Source organism: Lissotriton helveticus, chromosome 2_1 (genome assembly GCF_964261635.1).
Source record: "Lissotriton helveticus chromosome 2_1, aLisHel1.1, whole genome shotgun sequence".
NCBI classification, from domain to species: Eukaryota; Metazoa; Chordata; class Amphibia; order Caudata; family Salamandridae; genus Lissotriton; species Lissotriton helveticus.
In genome coordinates, this window is record NC_136059.1 from 847,842,151 (window position 1) to 847,862,966 (window position 20,816).

At 42.1% G+C, this 20,816-nt stretch overlaps 1 protein-coding gene across 6 annotated transcripts in view; it reads left to right on the forward strand.

Moving 5' to 3' along the window:
- The window catches only part of CSNK1G3 (casein kinase 1 gamma 3), a 406,194-nt gene extending 390,945 nt beyond the window's left edge, over window positions 1-15,249 (forward strand). For all 6 annotated transcript variants that reach the window (XM_078675581.1, XM_078675582.1, XM_078675576.1 and 3 more), the window contains one exon: window positions 12,840-15,249. In XM_078675581.1, coding sequence (XP_078531707.1) covers window positions 12,840-12,894 — 55 coding nt within the window. In that variant the 3' untranslated portion in view covers window positions 12,895-15,249. The remainder of the gene's footprint in view (window positions 1-12,839) is intronic.
- The last annotated feature ends 5,567 nt before the right edge of the window (window positions 15,250-20,816 follow it).

Here is a 20,816-nt window from a genome sequence, read left to right on the forward strand (position 1 = left end):
GATTAATACCGTTGGTGCCGGTCTTTGCCGCTTACAGTGGTTTTTTGTACAAAAAGTCAACTCCCGTATATGGTGTTCTGAAGAAATTAAGGTTAAAAATTAAAAATTAAAATTAATAATTAAATCCAACCTGAGGTCACTCACATAAATTGAATTATAGTGGAAATCATTAACATAGCCTTGATTATACCTATAATGCTTGTGTTCATCTAGGGTGAGTATTGACTGGGACCCTTTATCGAGCACTTCTGGTCGCCCTTTATAATTACAGATCCAGTAAGCCTGGAGCGGAGAGAAAGGCGGGAGTGAGACACAGATTAATCTAATTTAAGAAAAAAGATCGCCGTGGGTGTTGAGAGAAACCATACTTAGCTGCAGTCGAGTTCTGTTCGTACTGCAAATCGAAAAGCGACTTTGGTGTCCTCCGTTAGGGCCCAACAATTAAAGGTCTCCTGTAGCGGGACAGAATAAAGTTCTTAACGGAATTACTCAGACTTTGTGAGCTCTAACTCACTTGCAAACAGGGGCTTACCTCGAGGCACCGTGGCTTTGCATGCAAGGATGGCGCGTTCTGGTCGGCAGGGTTGCTTCCGTGTTGGAAGATTAGTCGGTGCTTATTGGGTAGTTCGTGTCTCACGTGTGTGGTGAGACTGGGTCACGTGAGGGGGGTCGACAGAATTCCTAGCTGGCTTCATCAGGTCATTTCCGCCGCCATGCTGGAGTGGTTGGTTGTAATGTTAATTAAAATTTTCTTGCTTCTACCTTTATTGTACAACATTTGGAGTTTTATGTTGTATATTCCAGATCAACGCATGTTTTGCGGTATTTGGCTAAATGTTATGGAGGCAGTGCCTAAATAACGACATTTGTGCATATTGTGTTGAGGCAGTGGCAACCAGCGCAATTTGCTCAATAATGTCGATACAAAGCCTAAACACTAGGTGTTAGTGCATTTTAGCGTGGATGCGGTGCCGGCCAAAGCTTTGCACAATAGACGCCAAAATATAGTGGGTTTTTCGGACACCTCAGAGGAATCCTCTGATAATTCTGACCCTGGTGAGGGAGCGAGCAACCAAAGGAGAGGAGGAGGAGCCCAGTCCAATTTTTTAGGCAGGGGCCAATCAGGCACCCCCCAAAGAGGGCGAGTAAAGAAACCACGATGGTTCAATGCGCCAGGAGAACGCAGAACCCGGAACAACTTTTACCAATGGTGATTCACCCTGATCCAGTAATACAGATGCAAAATCCCTCCCCTGAGACTCTTTCCATTCATCCCGCTCCTACATCTTCAGAGTTAATACCCATTTTCAATCTATCACAGCATTTACTGCAGGACTCTGAAATATCTGTTTTGAAAAAAGGCCTGTCTTTTGTCCCAACTATCCGCCCAAATTTTATGGAGCTACAAACAGAACTACTCCGATTCTTCAGAGTTATACGGTTAAAAGCCTTTTTTCAACTTCATCCTTCCACCAGTGACAATGCCAACACCCCATTTCGCCCAATTTCCACATTTCTTCCATCGGCCAGCATGGTTCCAACAGAGGTTCGAACCTTTGAAAAACTAGTGCACAAAGATATATGTACCCTAGAAAAGAAAAAACTGTTTGTACCCTACAACATCTCGAGAGCTGAAAAAGATGCCATAAATACCCTTAAAAATAACTCAGGGCTAGTAATAAAGAGTGCTGACAAAGGGGGAGGAATTGTCCTACAGGACATTGATTCCTATAAAAAAGAAATCAAACGCCAATTGAGCAATAATGATCATTACCAAAGGTTACCGGGTAACCCGACTAAAAACATTCAAGAGACAATACTAAAACTAACATCAGATGCAGTCTCGGAGGGCTTTCTGAGTAAAAAGGAATATTTATTCCTCAACGTCAAAAGTCCACGCCAACCGGTAATCTACACTTTACCAAAAGTGCATAAAAACATTGAAACCCCCCCCAGGTAGACCAATAGTTTCTGCATGCGGCTCTATTTTAGAGCCTTTGGGAGCATATGTAGATTACTTCATTAAGGAATTTGTACCATCAACCACCTGCTATGTGAGAGATAGTATGGAAATGATTAATCTTGTGGAACACTTCCCATTTGACCCCCTAGTGCACACTCTGTGTACAATGGACGTAGAGTCGTTATACACTAACATCCCCCAGACAGCGGCTCTTTTGGTCATTCAGCGTATCCTAGAATCACGTCCGCGTCCGCACAGGGTTCCATCCATTTTTATTCTACAACTTTTGGAACTCTGTCTTACAAAGAATTACTTTCTATTTGACAGCACCTATTACCAGCAAATAAAGGGGACTTCCATGGGGGCTATTTTTGCCCCCAACCTGGCAATACTGTTTATGGATGCCCTGGAGACTGGAGTCATCCTTACAGAGAGCAATCCCTTTCACGACGGCATTGTCTTATGGCGTCGGTATATCGATGATATTTTCCTTATTTGGAAATCAGATATAACGACGTTGCATTCATTCAACCACTGGCTGAACAACAATTGCTCTGAGCTAAAATTCACTCTGGCCCATGACAAACACCAAATAGCATTTCTAGATCTAACTATTTATCATCAAGATAATGAACTCCTGACTTGTCTTTATAGGAAACCAACAGAACGTAACACCCTCCTCAGTTACGACAGTAATCACCCTAAAGCTCTGAAAGACTCTTTACCATATTCCCAGTTCCTGAGAATCAGGAGGAATTGCTCTACCAAAGCTGACTACTTTAACCACTTGGCTGCTAAGGGGTGTGCATGTAGGTCCATTGACTTTCCATTGAAATCAATGGGCCCTACATGACGAGTTACCCTTGTCATTAGCACTGAAGGGGTTAAGGAAGCAGGTACCCTCACTAACAAACTACTAGCACGAGGCTACCCAAAAAGACTGATTAAAATAGCATCTAAAAGGGCGTGGTACTGCCCTCGAGATGCCTTGCTAACCCCTAAAGTAAGAGAGAAAACTGAAAGGATAGCCTGCGTAACTACCTTTTCGCCTATTTCTAACAAAATTAGGAAATCCATTCTGAAACATTGGCCCACACTAAACGCAGGCCCTATACATCTGGAGAGACCGATATTTGCTTTTAAGAAAAGCAAAAACTTAAAAGACCATCTAGTAAGGGCGGCCCTCCCTTGTCCTATGAGTACTACCACAATTGAATCAAACTGGGGCCTTCCACCAATCCTAGGTCACGTAAAGTGTGGTTGTTGCACGGTTTGTGAGTTCACGATTGAATCAAGGAATTTCAGCCACAATGGTGTAACGGTACCTTTGAAGAGCTTTACAAATTGCAATAGCCATAATGTTATTTATGCAATTGTATGCCCCTGCCCACAAATGTATGTTGGGCAAACTACCCAGAAGGCAAAGACTCGGATATGTCAGCACCGAAGCCGTATTAGATGTGGGACACAGAATGCACCTTTGGTGGATCATTTTCTGGAACAAAGACATTCCGCAGATGACATCAAGTGGATAATCCTGAAGTCAGTGAAACTTCCACCAAGAGGTGGCAACTTGGCTCAACTGCTCAACCGTGAAGAACTAAAAAGCATCATTCAATTTGACACTATCCACAGTGGACTCAACAGGAATGAGGACTGGACTACCCTTCTGTAGTCTCAAATTGTAGTCTGTTCCTGGCTCAACCTAAAAGGAATACGAATTGGAAATTGGGACTTCTGCATAATTGTAAACCGTGACAATTCATGTATTTTTAATTTTTGCTCTGACCGAATCTGTCCACGCCATGATTCCAAGGAAAGCTTTGATATGTATATTAATAAGTTTACTTAGTGTATATAAGAATCAATTGTAAATATAAGTCACTTTGGGTGCTCACAAGAAAAACCTCTTCTTTTAGCTGCACAAATGCCCCGTCATCTAGGCACCACCTCCACATCCACTCCTTAGGCCCCACATCATGGAGTATAATGCCGCGTTTAAAAGCTTTGGCCGGCACCGCATCCACGCTAAAATGCACTAACACCTAGTGTTTAGGCTTTGTATCGACATTATTGAGCAAATTGCGCTGGTTGCCACTGCCTCAACACAATATGCACAAATGTCGTTATTTAGGCACTGCCTCCATAACATTTAGCCAAATACCGCAAAACATGCGTTGATCTGCAATATACAACATAAAACTCCAAATGTTGTAGAATAAAGGTAGAAGCAAGAAAATTTTAATTAACATTACAACCAACCACTCCAGCATGGCGGCGGAAATGACCTGATGAAGCCAGCTAGGAATTCTGTCGACCCCCCTCACGTGACCCAGTCTCACCACACACGTGAGACACGAACTACCCAATAAGCACCGACTAATCTTCCAACACGGAAGCAACCCTGCCGACCAGAACGCGCCATCCTTGCATGCAAAGCCACGGTGCCTCGAGGTAAGCCCCTGTTTGCAAGTGAGTTAGAGCTCACAAAGTCTGAGTAATTCCGTTAAGAACTTTATTCTGTCCCGCTACAGGAGACCTTTAATTGTTGGGCCCTAACGGAGGACACCAAAGTCGCTTTTCGATTTGCAGTACGAACAGAACTCGACTGCAGCTAAGTATGGTTTCTCTCAACACCCACGGCGATCTTTTTTCTTAAATTAGATTAATCTGTGTCTCACTCCCGCCTTTCTCTCCGCTCCAGGCTTACTGGATCTGTAATTATAAAGGGAGACCAGAAGTGCTCGATAAAGGGTCCCAGTCAATACTCACCCTAGATGAACACAAGCATTATAGGTATAATCAAGGCTATGTTAATGATTTCCACTATAATTCAATTTATGTGAGTGACCTCAGGTTGGATTTAATTATTAATTTTAATTTTTAATTTTTAACCTTAATTTCTTCAGAACACCATATACGGGAGTTGACTTTTTGTACAAAAAAACACTGTAAGCGGCAAAGACCGGCACCAACGGTATTAATCCGGATTATTTTGTGAGTTAATAATTTGCTGCATACACCCGTTTTTTGCTAACAAGCCGGGCTGAACACCCTTTGATTGTGGCTCTAATTCTATACTTACAGTCCAACCCAGACTCCAAAAGTGGCGCTATACCAGAACTATATCCTTGCTGTGCGCAATTGAAGTCCAGCTCGGAACCCCACCTCCAAACATGGTAATTGTCGGGACCATTTTCTCAATCTTGGTTACACTGTGAAATTAATAACCGTAAGGTACCATTAATAAAGTGGCTCTCTCACCTTCTGCCAACAGGATTATGTGGTATTGCCCTAATCATTGAAGACCGAAAAACCGTAATAACAGTTACATTTCTGGTATGTGTTACCCTCAATGTACGGATAGATTAATTTGCTACAATCCCATCGTTATTTACTGAAATCATAACCCACTCTGGACCAAATTCCCCAGCATGACCAACACGTCACCACCACGACCACACACCTCTCTCTCGAAGTATAGGCCACATCACTAAGAAACCCCTCGGGACACCACCAAACCGGTCAAAAAAAGTTTTTTCACCAAAAGAATTGTCACGTGAATTGCACGGAATGCACACGAACTGCACTGCGATTCCGAATTTAGTAACTGGCGAGCATAAACTGTACATGTCTTTTTCACTGATGATACTTCTGTTTTTTCCTTCTTCCTTCTTATCTTTCCCACAACAGGCGGTTTTTATGTCAAAAGGTTATATTCAGGCACAAGCTTTGATTGTGAAAGTCCTGAAGATGATCCCTTTATAATTGAGCTTGGGATCGAAACGTCCGTCGACTGCTTTAAGAGTGTCCCATATTTAAAATTTATTGCATTTGAGTATGGTTGTCTAACTCCAGGTCACACTGCTGATTTCAATTTATGTCAGTGGCCTGCTAGCTCACTTTGTTTGCCTGATATTGTTTGCACTTACTGTCTTCTTTACTTCTTCTTTTGTGTACGGCACAGGACTGTGCCTTACAGTAACCTTGATGGTTTTTTTTTGGGTTACTTGTATTATTCCTACATCTAGACTAATCACTACCTGAATAAAGATACCCTGCCCGGCTGGGCAAGGGATTTTACAAACTATATAGTATCCCATTGTGGTCTATATACTATTTTGTGAAAACTAATTTCCTTAAGCTTGGGACCACTTGTTTTCCTTGAAATAATTGATACCATGGTCCTCTGCCATTTATTGGGTTCCCCTTGTTTTTATAAAATAAATTCAGTTATATCAACATCACGGTATGAAGGCGGATGTCCGACATCCGTTCCTGTGTTTTTCCATGTTTCATCAATGCAAATTCGAATCTCTTACCACCAGCAACCAGGTCAAAAATGTCTTCCCCTGTCGAAGATGTTGTAAGAAAGAGGTCCTTTCAGATCAACATGACATCTATATATGCCGTCTTATACCAAACCAGAATCCCTCAGGCAATTACTCTTGCTTTTTTTTCATCTTCAGTGCCACCCAGCTCCTCACTTCCCCAGGCTCCGAGCTTAAGGTTTCTTCTGAGGAATGCCCCTTCCTGCTAAAGTGCCAACTCTCATGCTTTTGCTACGGTCTACCATGCCTGCATTGCCCTTGGAGCTGATTTAGGCACTGTGTGGCCAAAAGAAAGGGTAGGGCATGTTTTGAACACACACCCTTGTGTTAGCATGTCCCTAGTGGCCAGAGATCTGACCAGATGGAGGAAGTCTTCAGATTGGATTTCTATGCTCTGGATATGCCCAATAGAGATAATGTCACTCAGAGTAAAATGATGCAGAGTCTGGCAACCTCCTTCCTCCTTATAATACTGAAACAGGCCTATGCCTACACTTACAAAATGAGAGCGTCCTTCACACATATCCTGAAATGAACACACATTATCTCTGGCCATCGTTCAGGAGACTTCTCAGTTACTTTGATAGCATCAAAAGCTGAGGAAACACTAGAATTGTCATTGCTACCTTGTGAGACAAAATACAGTATCTTAACTAAAACTTTGCAATTGTTATTTTTTGGAATGCTTATATGCCAGCCCTTGACTATGCCCGGTAATGCATGCATAAGCTAGTTGTTAACGCTCAATATTATGGGCCAATCTACTCTATATCAGAAGGTATCTTTAATGCATATCCTATTGCTGCCACAAATTAAAAAAAAAAAATCACCACTCTATGATTCACTTCGCAGATCACATATAATGCAGATTAAATAATGCCAATTTCTCTGGGATGCTCCCTAATGCATAACTGCTCATGTTCCACATAGGGCATATTTCAAAGCATATATTAAACTTGATCATAATGGAAACATCAAAGCGTACCTAGAGCAACTATATGCCACAGATATCTCCACAGCTGAGAGGCACTCGTCATACTTTTCTTCTACACCCAACCGTTGGTTGCCTACATGCTTGCCGTGACATTGTCAGAGTTGTTTCTGCAATACATTCATAACACCAAAACACTTTCCACATAGGCTACAATGAACTCAAACGTTTTATGTTCATTCACACACTAGTATTCAGTTAAGCATACTAGCTCTTATCACCTCATATGCGCACATAGTTGTTGTCACAAAAATGCACAGTAAGTGCAGCTTTGGCCTCATGCCTCGTATCTCACATTATCCAAGTAGCCCACATGAACAACACACACTTCTATCCAAAACATGCCGATTGAGTACGGGGCCTCGTGCCCACCAGTTTCGTCCCATGCCTCAATGATTTGAATCGCTATATAAATGCAATTACATTAGCAGACAATTCAGCATTTCAGAAGGCTGGACATTTTACACATGATGGTGATAATTCAAACTTTGTGGGTTAGATTATTGTGAGAAATCAGAGACCAGTATGTCATTGGTTTACCAGGATTTCTGAGGCATTAATTGAATGAAATGCTTCTCTAAGGTGGTGTGTGTAACTCGGTGTCCATTACGTTGAGACTAATCAAGGTCAGTCTAGGACAGAAAATAGGCCCGGGCACCACAATAAAAATAGCCCCATTAGTGAATTAGAAAGCTCAAAACAACGTGGCCCGTGTATGCAAATTGGGGTAATCTTGAACTTCGAAAGTCACTGTAGAAGGGTTTTGCAAGGTATGGAAGATTGCATGGATCGGAGGTTGCTGCAGGCAATGTTTGTTTTAATATCGGAAAAATCAACAGTAAAACCTGGCCCAACACAGGCAAAAACCCAGCACTTGTGAGACTAGCCTGTCGACCTAGGGGACCATATTAGACTTTGACCTGTGCTTGACCCAGCTTTCCTTCATGCCGACAGCCCTTGCCATTGCCTTGCTCTGATTGTGTCTCTTTTCTGCTTCTCGCTAATTGTCAACTTCTTGTCCTTTCTTCTCAATTTGCTCATTTTTAGTGCCTTGCTTATGCCTTTTTCTTTAAATCTCTTGTGTTTCTTGCACATTTGCCTTTCTCCTTAAATCTATTTTGCCTCTCGCTCATTTCCCTATCTCCAAAATTCTTAAGCCATTTTTCCTCCATTCTTGTACAATCTTGATAATTTCATTCTTGCGTCCGTTTTTCCCCCCTCCTGCCAAACTCCTCTCCCAATTGGTGCTGCTCTCCTGCCTCCCACCAGCCCTGCCCACTTCTTCCCAGCGCCACCGCCCCCCTCCCCAGATCTACTTAATAGGGGCAGCCATGCCACCGGTGCACCAAAGCCAAGGCTGCCTGCACCTCGACAGCAGTCAGCGCAGGTTCCTTCATTCCCGACTCACCCGCAGGTACGATGCAGCTACTCTCCACACCTTAAATGCAGAACGTCCCAGTGAACACTCCTACATCGCAGCACCGCACCTAACGATAGGACCGTTTTCCTGCACTAGCTACACCTTCTCCTGCACCAGCTTGACCACTGTTAGATTTTAGAGCTGCACAGCAACTTTTCACCTCAACAGAAGCATCCCACCAACTCGATTGCCTACTACTCGACACATGCTCCATTTGCAAACAAGCCACCGAGTTATGGAACCTCATTGTCACCCTCGCACCCAACATTTTCTTCCTCACCGAGAACTGGCTCAACCCTTCATCTGCACCTGTCATTGCCACAGCCATTCCAAACGAATATAAATTCACCCACCATGACCGCACCAACAAACCAGGAGGAGGAATAGTCATTATCCACAATGAGACCATATAGAGCACCTCCACCACCACCAACAATACCACCACCCCGACAATGCCAGCACCCCCATGGAACTCCTCATCTTCAAGCTCCACACAGGCGACAATACAACCATTAGAGGCACCCCTCATACCAACCCTCAGGTGTGCGCCTTAGCTTCTGCAACAACATTGCAGACTTCATCGCGCCCCTCGCCCTGGACTCCACCAACTACATCTGCCTCGGTGACCTCAACTTCCTCCTCGACAACTCCAACGACAACACCTCTGCCCACCTCCTAGACAGTTTGGGCAGCCTTGGGATTACCCAAATTGTCCACAACCCCACACACCGCGCAGAACACATGTTGACCTCATTTTCACCTCTAGCAACCGCGTCAAACACAGATATGCCAGAACTCACTTGGACCAACCTCGCCATGGTCTACTTCAGCATCTCCAACCCCCCCACCACCAACCCCATGATGACCAGTGCCCCCCACCGCAGCTGGAGCAAAATTTTAAAGACCCACTGGTCAGACACCCTCAGGGCTCCCAACCCAGCCGCCTCCCCCAACATTGAACAGAGAATTAAGAACTTCAACATCTGAATCACAACTGCGCCAACAACATAACCCCTATGAAGAGCAGCAATAACTGAAGATCCTCCAAAAAGGCCAGCTGGCACGCCAAGAACTCAGAACAGCTAAATGGGACAGCAGAGAGCTGGGGAGGAGATGGCGCGCCAGCAATGACACCCCTGACAGGGCAGCCTTTTAAGACCTCCCTCAACCACTACCACTGCTGGCTGAGAGCAACAAAGAAGACCGCCCTAGCCATGTGCATCAAAACCAGCCCCAACAACAGCAAGGAATTTTTCAACAATATTAAGGAGTTCTCCACTCAGCTGCCAGCGAAAACAGCATCACACCACCAGAAGAGCTCTGCTGCATCCTCTCCAAATATTTCCATGACAAGATTGTAATGATATATAGAAACTGCGAACCCCAACCTCCACCCACGGACTTCCTCCACCGGTATGACCTTACCGCAACCAACATGAGCAACAGACTGACCACTTGGAACCAGCTGTACACCCAGGACAGCAACTCCATCATGAAATCCGTCCTCTTCGGAGCTCCCACTGACCAAAGCCCGCACCACATCTTCAACCTCAGACACCAAAGGATCGGACAGGAACTCACCACCCTGCTCAACACCTCAGTCATCACTGCAGTGTTTCCCGGTGCATGGAAACTCGCCAAAGTTGGACCACTACTCAAAAGACCCTCAGACCGATCCAAGCGAACCAAAAAAAAACGGCCTATCTCCTTGCTCCAATTCCCAGCCAAAGTACTCGAAAAGTCTATCACCAGGCAACACACCTGGTACAGAACCAGCTACTCAACACCTCCCAATCTGGCTTCCACAGCAATCACAGCAAAGAGACCGCCTTGATCACTGCCACCGATGACATACGAACCTTCCTTGACCGAGGAGAAACATCTCTGATCCTCCTCGACCTCTCTGCAGCCTTCAACACGATTTCCTACCACACGCTGATTGGAAGACTCCACTACATCGGTACCCATGGGGAAAGGCTCAGATTGATCACCTCTTCTTCACCATAAGGACACAGAGGGGTCTGCCTGCCACCTTTCACCTCAGAACATAAGGAAATCATCTGCAGTGTCCCCCACGGCTCATCCCTCAGCCCTACCCTCTTCAACGCATATATGACCCACTGGCTAACATTACCCGATCACACAGGTGCAACATAATATCCTACGCAGACGACCACAAACTCATCAGTTCTCTCGCCGATGATCTTACCACCACCAGGACCAACTTTCAGAGATGCTTGACCAGCGTCGCCGACTGGATGAAAAGCTTCCTGAAGCTGAACACAGACATGACAGAGGTACTGATCTCCGGCGACATCAGCAACTCCTGGAACGACTCATGGGAGCCTCAAGACCTTGGACCCGCACCTCTACCCACCGACCACTCGAGAAGCCTAGGAATCATCATTGATGACAAGCGCACCATCAAACCACAGATCAGCGCCATCCCCTTTGCCTACTTCCTCACCATGCACATGCTGTGTAACATTTTCAAGTTGCTACCCCTGCACACGAGATGCACTGTGACACAGGCACTCATCCCTAACTGACTGAATTGTGGCAACACCCTCTAAGTAGGAGTCGATGCTCGCCTCCTACAGAGACTCCAGACCATACAGAACTCTGCAGCCAGACTCATCCTTGACCTCCCCCGACGTACCCACATCACATCGCATCACAGGCAACTCCACTTGCTCCCCGTAAAGAAGAGGTGCCAATTCAAGCTGCTGACCCTCACACACAAGCCTCTACACAACCAAGGACCTGCCTACATCAGCCACTGCTTGAACTTCCATCTACCTTGGAGAAGTTTAACCTCTGCCTCCCTATTACTTGCCCACATGCTCCACATCCACAGAAGCAGCAGTGAAGGACGTGCCTTCTACAGAGCAGCAAAAACCTGGAACAGCTTGCCCACACAGCTCTGATCCATCACCTCTCTTGCAGAATTCCGAAAGGCTCTTAAGACATGGCTGTTCGAATGAGCATCCGGGACCTGCAAGTGCCTGCGTACCCTACTGAGTGATTAGCTGCGCTTTATAAATCCTGAACGATTGATTGACCTTCTGTAACGGATAGTTATTTTTAACATGTGATCGAGACAAAGAAGCTACCCCAGCATCTCCCACTTGATGATTCAGCTTGAATGGAAACAGTTGTGTAGTTGCACTCAGTGCTTAATTTTAGCTTTTGGATGCAGGTGGTGGGCACTGGCTCTCCGTTTTAGGGAGGAAGATTTAGTTTTCATTTAAAGACTTTGACCAGGATTGAGAGAAATGCCGTAAATGGGGGTAGAAGTAGAAATAGTGACCAGTGGAGAAAGCATGTGCTGTATGGAAGAGAAGCAGGACGTGATGTGGTGTGGAAGAAAGAACCATGCTGTTTAGTGAAAACTAAGTAGTCCTATAAGCAGCGGCATAAGCATTTTACAGCGCCAGCAGCAGACCCCTTGGAAAAACTATGGGCCCCTGCACTTATTTAATGCACTGATTATCTAGATGTAGTGAGCCCTCAAACAGTGTTTCTAGGTATTTGTGCCTTAATGCTATCCCAGGTGACAGCTCTATTGCATAGGTATGTCAACTCATTCAGTGTAGTAAGTTGCACAGTAAAGCTTGATGAGTTATAAATTGTGTACATTACAGATGCAGCTTGTAGCGAGTACAAATCTTGCAGTGGGGTGGAATAAAGTGTATGGTATGGGAAACTGTTATTCAAGAGGTACTCCTGGAGTGTAACCTAGAGGACATTTAAGTTGAAAATTGCCTTAGTCTTAAGAGATTTGGACTGTTGTAGGTAAAACCAATTCTCACGAGCACTCTAAGCATTCAAGAAGTCCACATGATTAATTCCTTATGGAGTCCTTTATTTATTTTACTTTAAGCCACTTTCTTCTTTGCATTTCCTTTAGTCATTACGTTCCCTCAGGCTTTTTTGCACCGTGACTTCTTCAGGGCTTTTGTAGATATGCATCTTTTGTGGTAGGTATGTTGTTGATTTGATAACCAACTGAACTCTAGCAGTTGTTCAAAAGTGGAACATTTCCTGTTCTTAGAGTTTACAGTGAGTAGTATTTCAAAATGCTCAGTTTTTTAAATGTCTATAATAACTGATATTTCTTGTTCTTCCCTTCAGGTGCTGCTGCTTGTTCAAACGAAGGAAAAGGAAAACCATTCAGCGCCATAAATGACTCTGGAAAGAGGCAGATTATAGGGAATTACTTGCTTGTTCATCTGCTGTCTTGTGATAAAAATCATCTCTGCAGTGACCACAAACATTTATGGGCACACTTATGAAAAGAAGTCACGCTCCTTGCATTGGTTTGCTTCTCTTACATTCGTATTTTATTTCCTTCAGCCATTTTTGAAGCTTTAAGTTTGTGTTAAAATAGGAGTGACTCTCACCATCAGTAGATGGACCAATTAAGTTTTATTACTGAAAATCACTCTGTCAGCCAAATATCAAAGTATTTAGCAGTGTTACATGACTGTTAAATATCAAACTGCGGGCGTCTCCTCCCTACTACGCTCTGAGAGGGCAACTCTGAGGAAAAATATACATAACCACGCTCTTAAGGTGATAAGTCATATGTTGTTTGACAGCCTTTTATGTTTGCAGTATTGCAGTTGATACTGCGTTCATGAAACTTTAGCAGAGTTTCCTATAATGTAATGAGTCACAGGCTTAGAGGTACACTGGAAAGCCTTTAATTGAGTCCAGCAAAAACGACTGATTGTTAGTCCTACTTTGGTATGGATAGCATCAGCCTTCGGTGTACTATAGGAATATCTTCCTTCATTGCTCTATACACCAAAGTCTAGGGTTAAAGTCCTAAGAACGAAATGAGAAAACAAGTGTATGTAATGTATCTTGTGCTTCCTGGTAACAGTTTATTTTAATTGCCATAGATTAAATTAATTTGGAAGTGAGGCAAAACTTGATGAGATGTTAAACACTACAGAGAGCACATCCGTGTGCAGCTAGTGTAAGAAATATTAATATGGTTGAAACAAATTTGGTATTGAAGCGTATAGCGCTTGCTGCTTATTGGCATTCTCATTCATTATCATGAAATTGTGGATTTTATTTTTGAGAAAAAGAGCTCTGCTTTTAGTGACATTTGAGAAAAGTGAGTCAAGTTACGCTTTTTTTTTTTAGTATGTTGCTGATAGTTCACAGAGATCTGATGTGGCTGTGGAGCATTCATACCTTTCAGCATAGAATTGCAACAAAATGTGAATTATTGAAAGGATGCACCAAACAACTCCCTTCCCTACTCCGCCCCATTCCTATTCCCCACCCAAAAAACGAAATCTTTTGAAGTGCCTGCATTCATTAAGAACATGAACAAACCAATTGACAAGAGGAAGAGGCAGTCCATTCCGTGATTCGAATCTGCTTCATTTGGCGCCATAATGACACAAGTGTGGATCTGTCTAATCGTTCCTGGCTATCCTTTTGGGAAGGTTCGAAGAGAGGAGGAGGAGACAAGCTGTACTGATTAAGTTGACCAAAACACTAATTGCTTCACAAACTTTCTGTCGGAGTGCCTCCTGGAACTAACTTAAATTTCTTTTTTTCTTCTTCGCACACACCTAGTGTCTAACTTATTTATTTCTGAAGTCTTGTTTATGACAAAAATTGAAAAATGCGTACTGAAAACAAATAAATGCACACCTTTGCGTTCATTAGTGCATTTTACAGGGATTTTATTTGTATTTTGTAATTTATTTTTTGTAAACAACCAAGAGTGCAGTGCATTAAGTTGATGGACTATAAGAGTGCATAAAACACGCAAAACTGTGATCTTGTGGTTGGTTTTCAGTCTTTGTTAATTAAATGGTCTTTTTACATTGTTCTTTGACGACTAGTTTCAGTCCTCAGTACTATTTACTGTCTTGTGGGTCAGCGGTTTTCGTTCTGCCCGTTTATCAATTAAGATGTCTTAAGCTCAGTGAAAGACATACTGATTTTTCAGGGGGTAAAATGGAAACGGTGGAAGGTTAACTATGATCATTCTAATGTGAAACCACTTCGTTCTTGATGTATTTGACCAAATTTTGTTGCTTCATAATATTCGTGAATACATACAGTATCTGTATTTGTTTGATGCAAACATTAAGTTACATTCTCATTTAGGGATTTCTTTTTTTGCCCTGTACAGTGTTTATAAGATCTGAAATTATCACACATAAGGTGTGTGTATAGTAATCAAAAATTATGGACTTGAAGATTTTAAAATATGCGACAACCCTTTATTTGCTGCAGACCAGTTAGTAGACATTTGCTGTTTAGCAATATTTTCAAGTGCTATCTTCTAATGCCTAGGAAGAGATGTTTGTTATTTTTCTTGGCAGCACAAACTGGTCAATAGTAAGTAATGCAGGTATATTCGGGTACAGCCCAACACTGTTGTGCATTTATATGCTTTTCCCTATCTATACTAATGAAGTCAACCTTGCCTGAATGTCTGAATAATGAAAACACCCCTTGGTTAAAAGTATGTAACTAAAGAAAAATAAATAATAAAGGTAGTTTTTTTTAACTTGTATTTTTTCCTTTTTCTTCTGTCTGTGTACAACATGATAGTGCTTAAAATTACTCACCTTTGATGATAGCTTAACTGAAAGTGATTGCTGTGTTTTCATGCTAAGAGCATGGAATGGCCATGTGGACATCTATTCATTTGCGCTGGTTCTTAGTATATATATATATATATATATATATATATATATACATCATTTGTTTCGCTTTCCTTATACGCTCTGGAATCTCGCCAACCAGCCAGCAAAAAGCACAGGGACACGGACCAGTTAGGTGCTGAAATTTATTGCGTTGCAGAAAAAGTCAAAGACGTTTCGGCTCAACGGAGCCTTGTTCACATGACAACGTTTCTTTGAACGGACAGCCCTTTTAAAGTGCCAGTGATAAACCAAAATTAACACCACCTGTGAATTTTAGGTATGGACATGAAAGACATACTACATCAGTTTCGTAGTTAAAATACAGTAACCGATACCAGTTACTACATTTAAATTTTTATAAAATACCATAATTAAATTCATTTGGTAATATGATATAAAAAGATGTACATTTTTGCGGGTTGATTGATATCTATCTATCTATCTATCTATCTATCTATCTATCTGTCTATCTATCTGTCTATCTATCTATCTATCTATCTATCTATCTATCTATCTATCTATCTATCTATCTATCTATCTCAATGCGGGTACCCGAAATGCTACCAGACCCGGGTCAGAATTGCAGTACAATAAACAAAAGGTCACAGCAGCAACAGTTTTTTAAAACAAAAGAAACAGAAAGCAGCATTCACAATACCAATGTAGCTTAGTCTGCAGTGAATGCGATTTATTTTCAAAGCAAATATTCACTTCAGTTTCTGCAACGCAGTTGCTCTTCCATCTAGAATCAATTCAAGTAATTTTGAAAAAGGGTGCTCTAGTGTTGGGAAAGGAAAGGACAGGGTGTTTAGGGTCAAAGTGAGTCAGTGAGGGTGGTGGACAAGGTAAAGGTGATGTGACATATATACATCAAATTCACGTAGTGAGACCAATACGGCCTAACACAGGTCAGTTGTTCCAGTTATACCACATAGCATTACAAAGACAACTGAAAATTAATTTCAGTCGTCTGGTCTTGTGCAGTAGTAGTAGTCAACGTTTCGACTCCTAAAATGTTCAAGGTGATTCCAGCCTTAGAGTGGGTCTTCATCAGGACTGTGTAAACAGGGAGCTCCTAATCATTCCACCAGCGCATAATTTCCGGCTGGGCGGTCAATGAGAGTGGGCTCAGCTGAGCTCTGTATAATGGGAGAAGTACAGCCAGACGTGCATGTACGGGCCTTGGTATTCAACTGTGGGTCAAATGATCCCTCGCAATGACAAGATAAATCTTGAAATGTAACCTTCCGGCTTCAACTCTCAAGACTTAACGTTGACTACTACTACTGCACAAGATCCGTCGACGGAAATTCATTATCAGTGTCTACGTAATGCTATGTGGTCTAACTGGAACAATTGACCTGTGTTAGGCTGGATTGGTCTCACTATGTAAATTTGATGTATATATGCCACATCACCTTTCCCTTGTCCACCACCCTCACTTTCTCACTTTGACCCTAAACACCCCGTCCTTACCTTTCCCAACACTAAAGCACCCTTTTTCAAAAATATTTGAATTGTTTCTAGATGGAAGAGAACTGTGTTGCCGAAACTGAAGTGAATATTTGCTTTGAAAATAAATCGCATTCACTGCAGACTAAGATACATTGGTATTGTAAATGCTGCTTTCTATTTCTATTGCTACTTCTGTGTCTGGCCTTACTGCTGCCATTAGTTAGGACAACTTAAAAAAAAAAGGTAAATCTATGAGTACTGCACAAATGTCTATCATGACGTAATAGAGGTGGCACCTTTACATTCACTGGCATTATAGCAGTCATTTCTCCTGTACTTATTTTTAATTTACACACTTTAGAGGTCCTCGCCTAGGACTAAAAATGTTTATCTTTCATAGCAATTATCTTAACACATAGATGGTTTGAGATCTTGCTTTGTTTTATTTGTAAAATGTTAGTTAACCAGCTCTTCAGTACTGGACTTTAAACTGAGTAATGTGCAAAGAAAGAACAAAACTATTCCTGGCTAGAAAGGTCTGTACATAGTAGATACTTGCCATTTGTAAATCAGCTGTGACAGAGTTCAAAATATCCCCCTCATCCATAATAATAACACTGTATTTACAGATGTCCTCAAGTTGTTTTTGTTCAAACCCGTTGTACCAAATTATTTGTAGTAGTCTAACTTAGTGTACATGAAGATAATGAAGTACTCTGAAACCATCATTGCCCCTCTATGCAGGCTTGTGTGTTTTGAAATTTGATTTGCTATTGTTTTTATTTGGATATATAAAGGAATCACATTGGATAATTATTATTAAACAGCAACATAATTAAAGTACAAGAACAGTCAACATTTATCACGTTAAATAACATTTACGGGTAAAGGGAGTTTTGAAATTCATAAGTTAGTAGGCTAGGAAGTATCAGTTTCTGAAACAGAATACATCTTTGGCCAACAGCTGTACTGGATGAAAACTTTACAAAATTGGTGTTTTAAACAGTGCAGCCTCTCAAGGTCCCCCTTTCTCATATAAGATGTAAAGTAGATAGCGCTTATTGTTCAGTCTACACATGTGAGAGTGGGCCAAATCTAAAGCAAGCCAGAAGACTTCAAAATATAGCTTTTTTTCTAGTTGGATGGGTACTTAAGTAAGAAACATGTTTTCTTTGAGTATTACTTGCATCTGTATTTGATTCTGACCTAAGTGTTTTTTCAAATTCTCAGTTGTGTTCCACTCTGCACTTCTTGATTTTGTGCATCCGATGTAAAGGTAACTTCATTTATACCTTTCCTGATTAAGTTGAAATAAAAACATAGATTTGAGTTTATCTTTGTATTGGACACGAAAAAGCATATTTGAATCCTTCTGTTAAATTGAATTGCCTTTGGGGTTTCTGGATTTATTTGGGTTGCACATTCAGCTCTTCTAGGTGGGCTGCCTTGGGCCTTTACTGAGGTCTCTGTAGTTTACATTGGGTTGTGTATTTAGCACCTATGGATGTGCTACTTAGACCGTTTTCGGAGTTGTCCATGGATTTCCTGTGCGGTGCACTGTCCGCTTCTTTGATTGGTCTGCATAGCTCCTTTATTCCTGAAGTCTGTCTTTCAGGGCATCTGGGTGGATCCCATAGACAAATATAGAATTTAACTACTTCACACTCTTGGGCCAGACCACCACCTAAATGAGAATGGATTCACTGTCTGATCGTGTTACTGCCCTGCTATTCGGTTTATAGAGTAAGTGCTGTGTGAAGTGCACCTTCTTACATAACACTTTTAAATATTTCATGCAAACTAGCAGCATCATGTTGGCTGTAATGCCAACAGACTATGTGTCAAAACCATAGACTAATGCCCAAACTTTCCTACAATGATCATATTCCAAGCACTCAACTCTCCAACCATACATGTTTGCCTGTAGCAGCTCTGGACATTAAGCAAGCTACAATTGCAGGCTTGTGTAGTTGCATTCTGTACAAGTGGCAGATTCCAAAACATAACATCAGTGTACAGTGTCGTTTTATGATTCAAGAAACTTAGAAATTATGTTCAAAAGGCCAGAGTATTTTCGGCGACCAGCTGGTGGGAAGATGCAAGCCACAAAAAATGCTTGATCAACACTTTCAGTAATTCAAGGATGAATGGCTAAATCTTCCAGGGAGATATTTGAACCTTTGTACTGCAGGTTCAGATAAATGCATCTTCCTGTAGATCCCTTAACTAATGAATATCCCTGTTTGACCCGGATTGGTCCAGAAACCTCTGTTCAACAATCAATAGCTCACCAGTTTGCTCCAGCAGAGACTCACCCACGGAATGTGAAGACACCAGAATATATTAAGGTCCAGACGGTACGCTGCATCGGTTCCTGTTTTTCCATGCCTTGTGGATGTGACATCTGGAGTTGTCTTGGTGCTTCATCTATAAAATTCCTTGTCATTTTGACAGTGTCCAGGGCAGATGTCTCTTCCAAAAGTCTCCAGGTGTAAACCCTGTTGAAGATGCCACGAGAAAATGTCTTTGTTGGACCAGTATAACAACTGCTATGGTGTTTGGTCTTGTAACACGACACTGCAGTCTACACATTCTATTGTTCTATGCACTTGAAAACAACCCCATAAGAATTTAGGAGGCCAAGTTAGTTTTGGACTAGCCCCACAGGAATATACCAAATAATTGCCCTTCACCTTTAGGTAAGTCTCCTGAAACAATCTTCCAAAAATTCTCCCCATAAATAACTAAATCCTTAAGAAATGCTCAAAGAAACCGTCCAGCTTCCAAGGATTGTTCTGAGATTTGATGCTGTTACCTGACTTCCGACTCTTCATCGTCTGAGAACATCAATACATAAAAAAAATGGAACCATTGTTATCGACTCCATTGGTCAATCCTGCACACATCGAGGGCTTCTAGCTGCTGATGCTTGGTTTGTTCAGGATGGCTCTGGTATGCGCTGGACCATTCCTCAACAGTGCGTTCAATGCTGCGATTTAGTCTACTTTGCCTCTCCAACGGCGCAGACAGCTAATAAGACCAGGCCTACCAATGCTTTGCTCCCTGTTCAATCAGACCATCTTTCTTCTCAAATATAACTGTCCGAGCTGCCAATGTCTCAACATTCAAAGTCTGCTAGAAGCACCTCTCCCAGAGATAGAGGTAAAGATTCCTGCATTCCTGATTCTGAATCTGCTGGTAAGAATGTGGTGATTGGAGCATTATTCACAATTTTCAATGCATACACTTAGACTCCCCCTATTGCTCAGCAGCGAAGAACCAAAAACAATGTGGACCACTATCAATGAATTTGCAGTTGCTGACATAACTTTTTAAGAATAGTCACTCAAGGAAGGCCAGGATCGCATAGTTGCAAATGCAATACATGGTCTTTTATCTTCACAGCTGTTTTTTCAGAGCAATAAATCATTGATTAATCATTGGTCCATCCACCTGTTCAAAGAAAAAATTACTTGCCATCCGTAATTATATATATATATATATGGTGGATATATAATCTTTCTGCAGATTCTTTACCATATGCATATCCCTCCAAGCACTAGACTTGCTAGGTGGAGCCATGTAGCTTCTACCAGAATTCCGCTTACTAGATGTGACAACATTGTAATATACTAGACATCAAACTACCAGAGAAAGTGTTACTGAAGGTATGTAACTTTCTCAGAAAAACTATGCCAATAGCCAGATAGCAATATGCAGAATGAAAAGGTCTTCAGAAAAGTCAATGAAATTTCTGGAAGAAAATCCACAATGTCCAGAAGGGTAGTCTTGGATTGAATCTACTGTTTAGAGAAGTGTAGGATGAGACTGAATTATCCTTTCATCAGAAGTGAAGGATCTCGGTGTGGAAGTGCTCCTCTTAAGTGCTGGAGGTAGTCTGAACAACCAAGCAAAGAAATGTTGGTTAGGGAAAGTTAAACCATGTGATTGGATAATACTCTCCTCGTCTGTT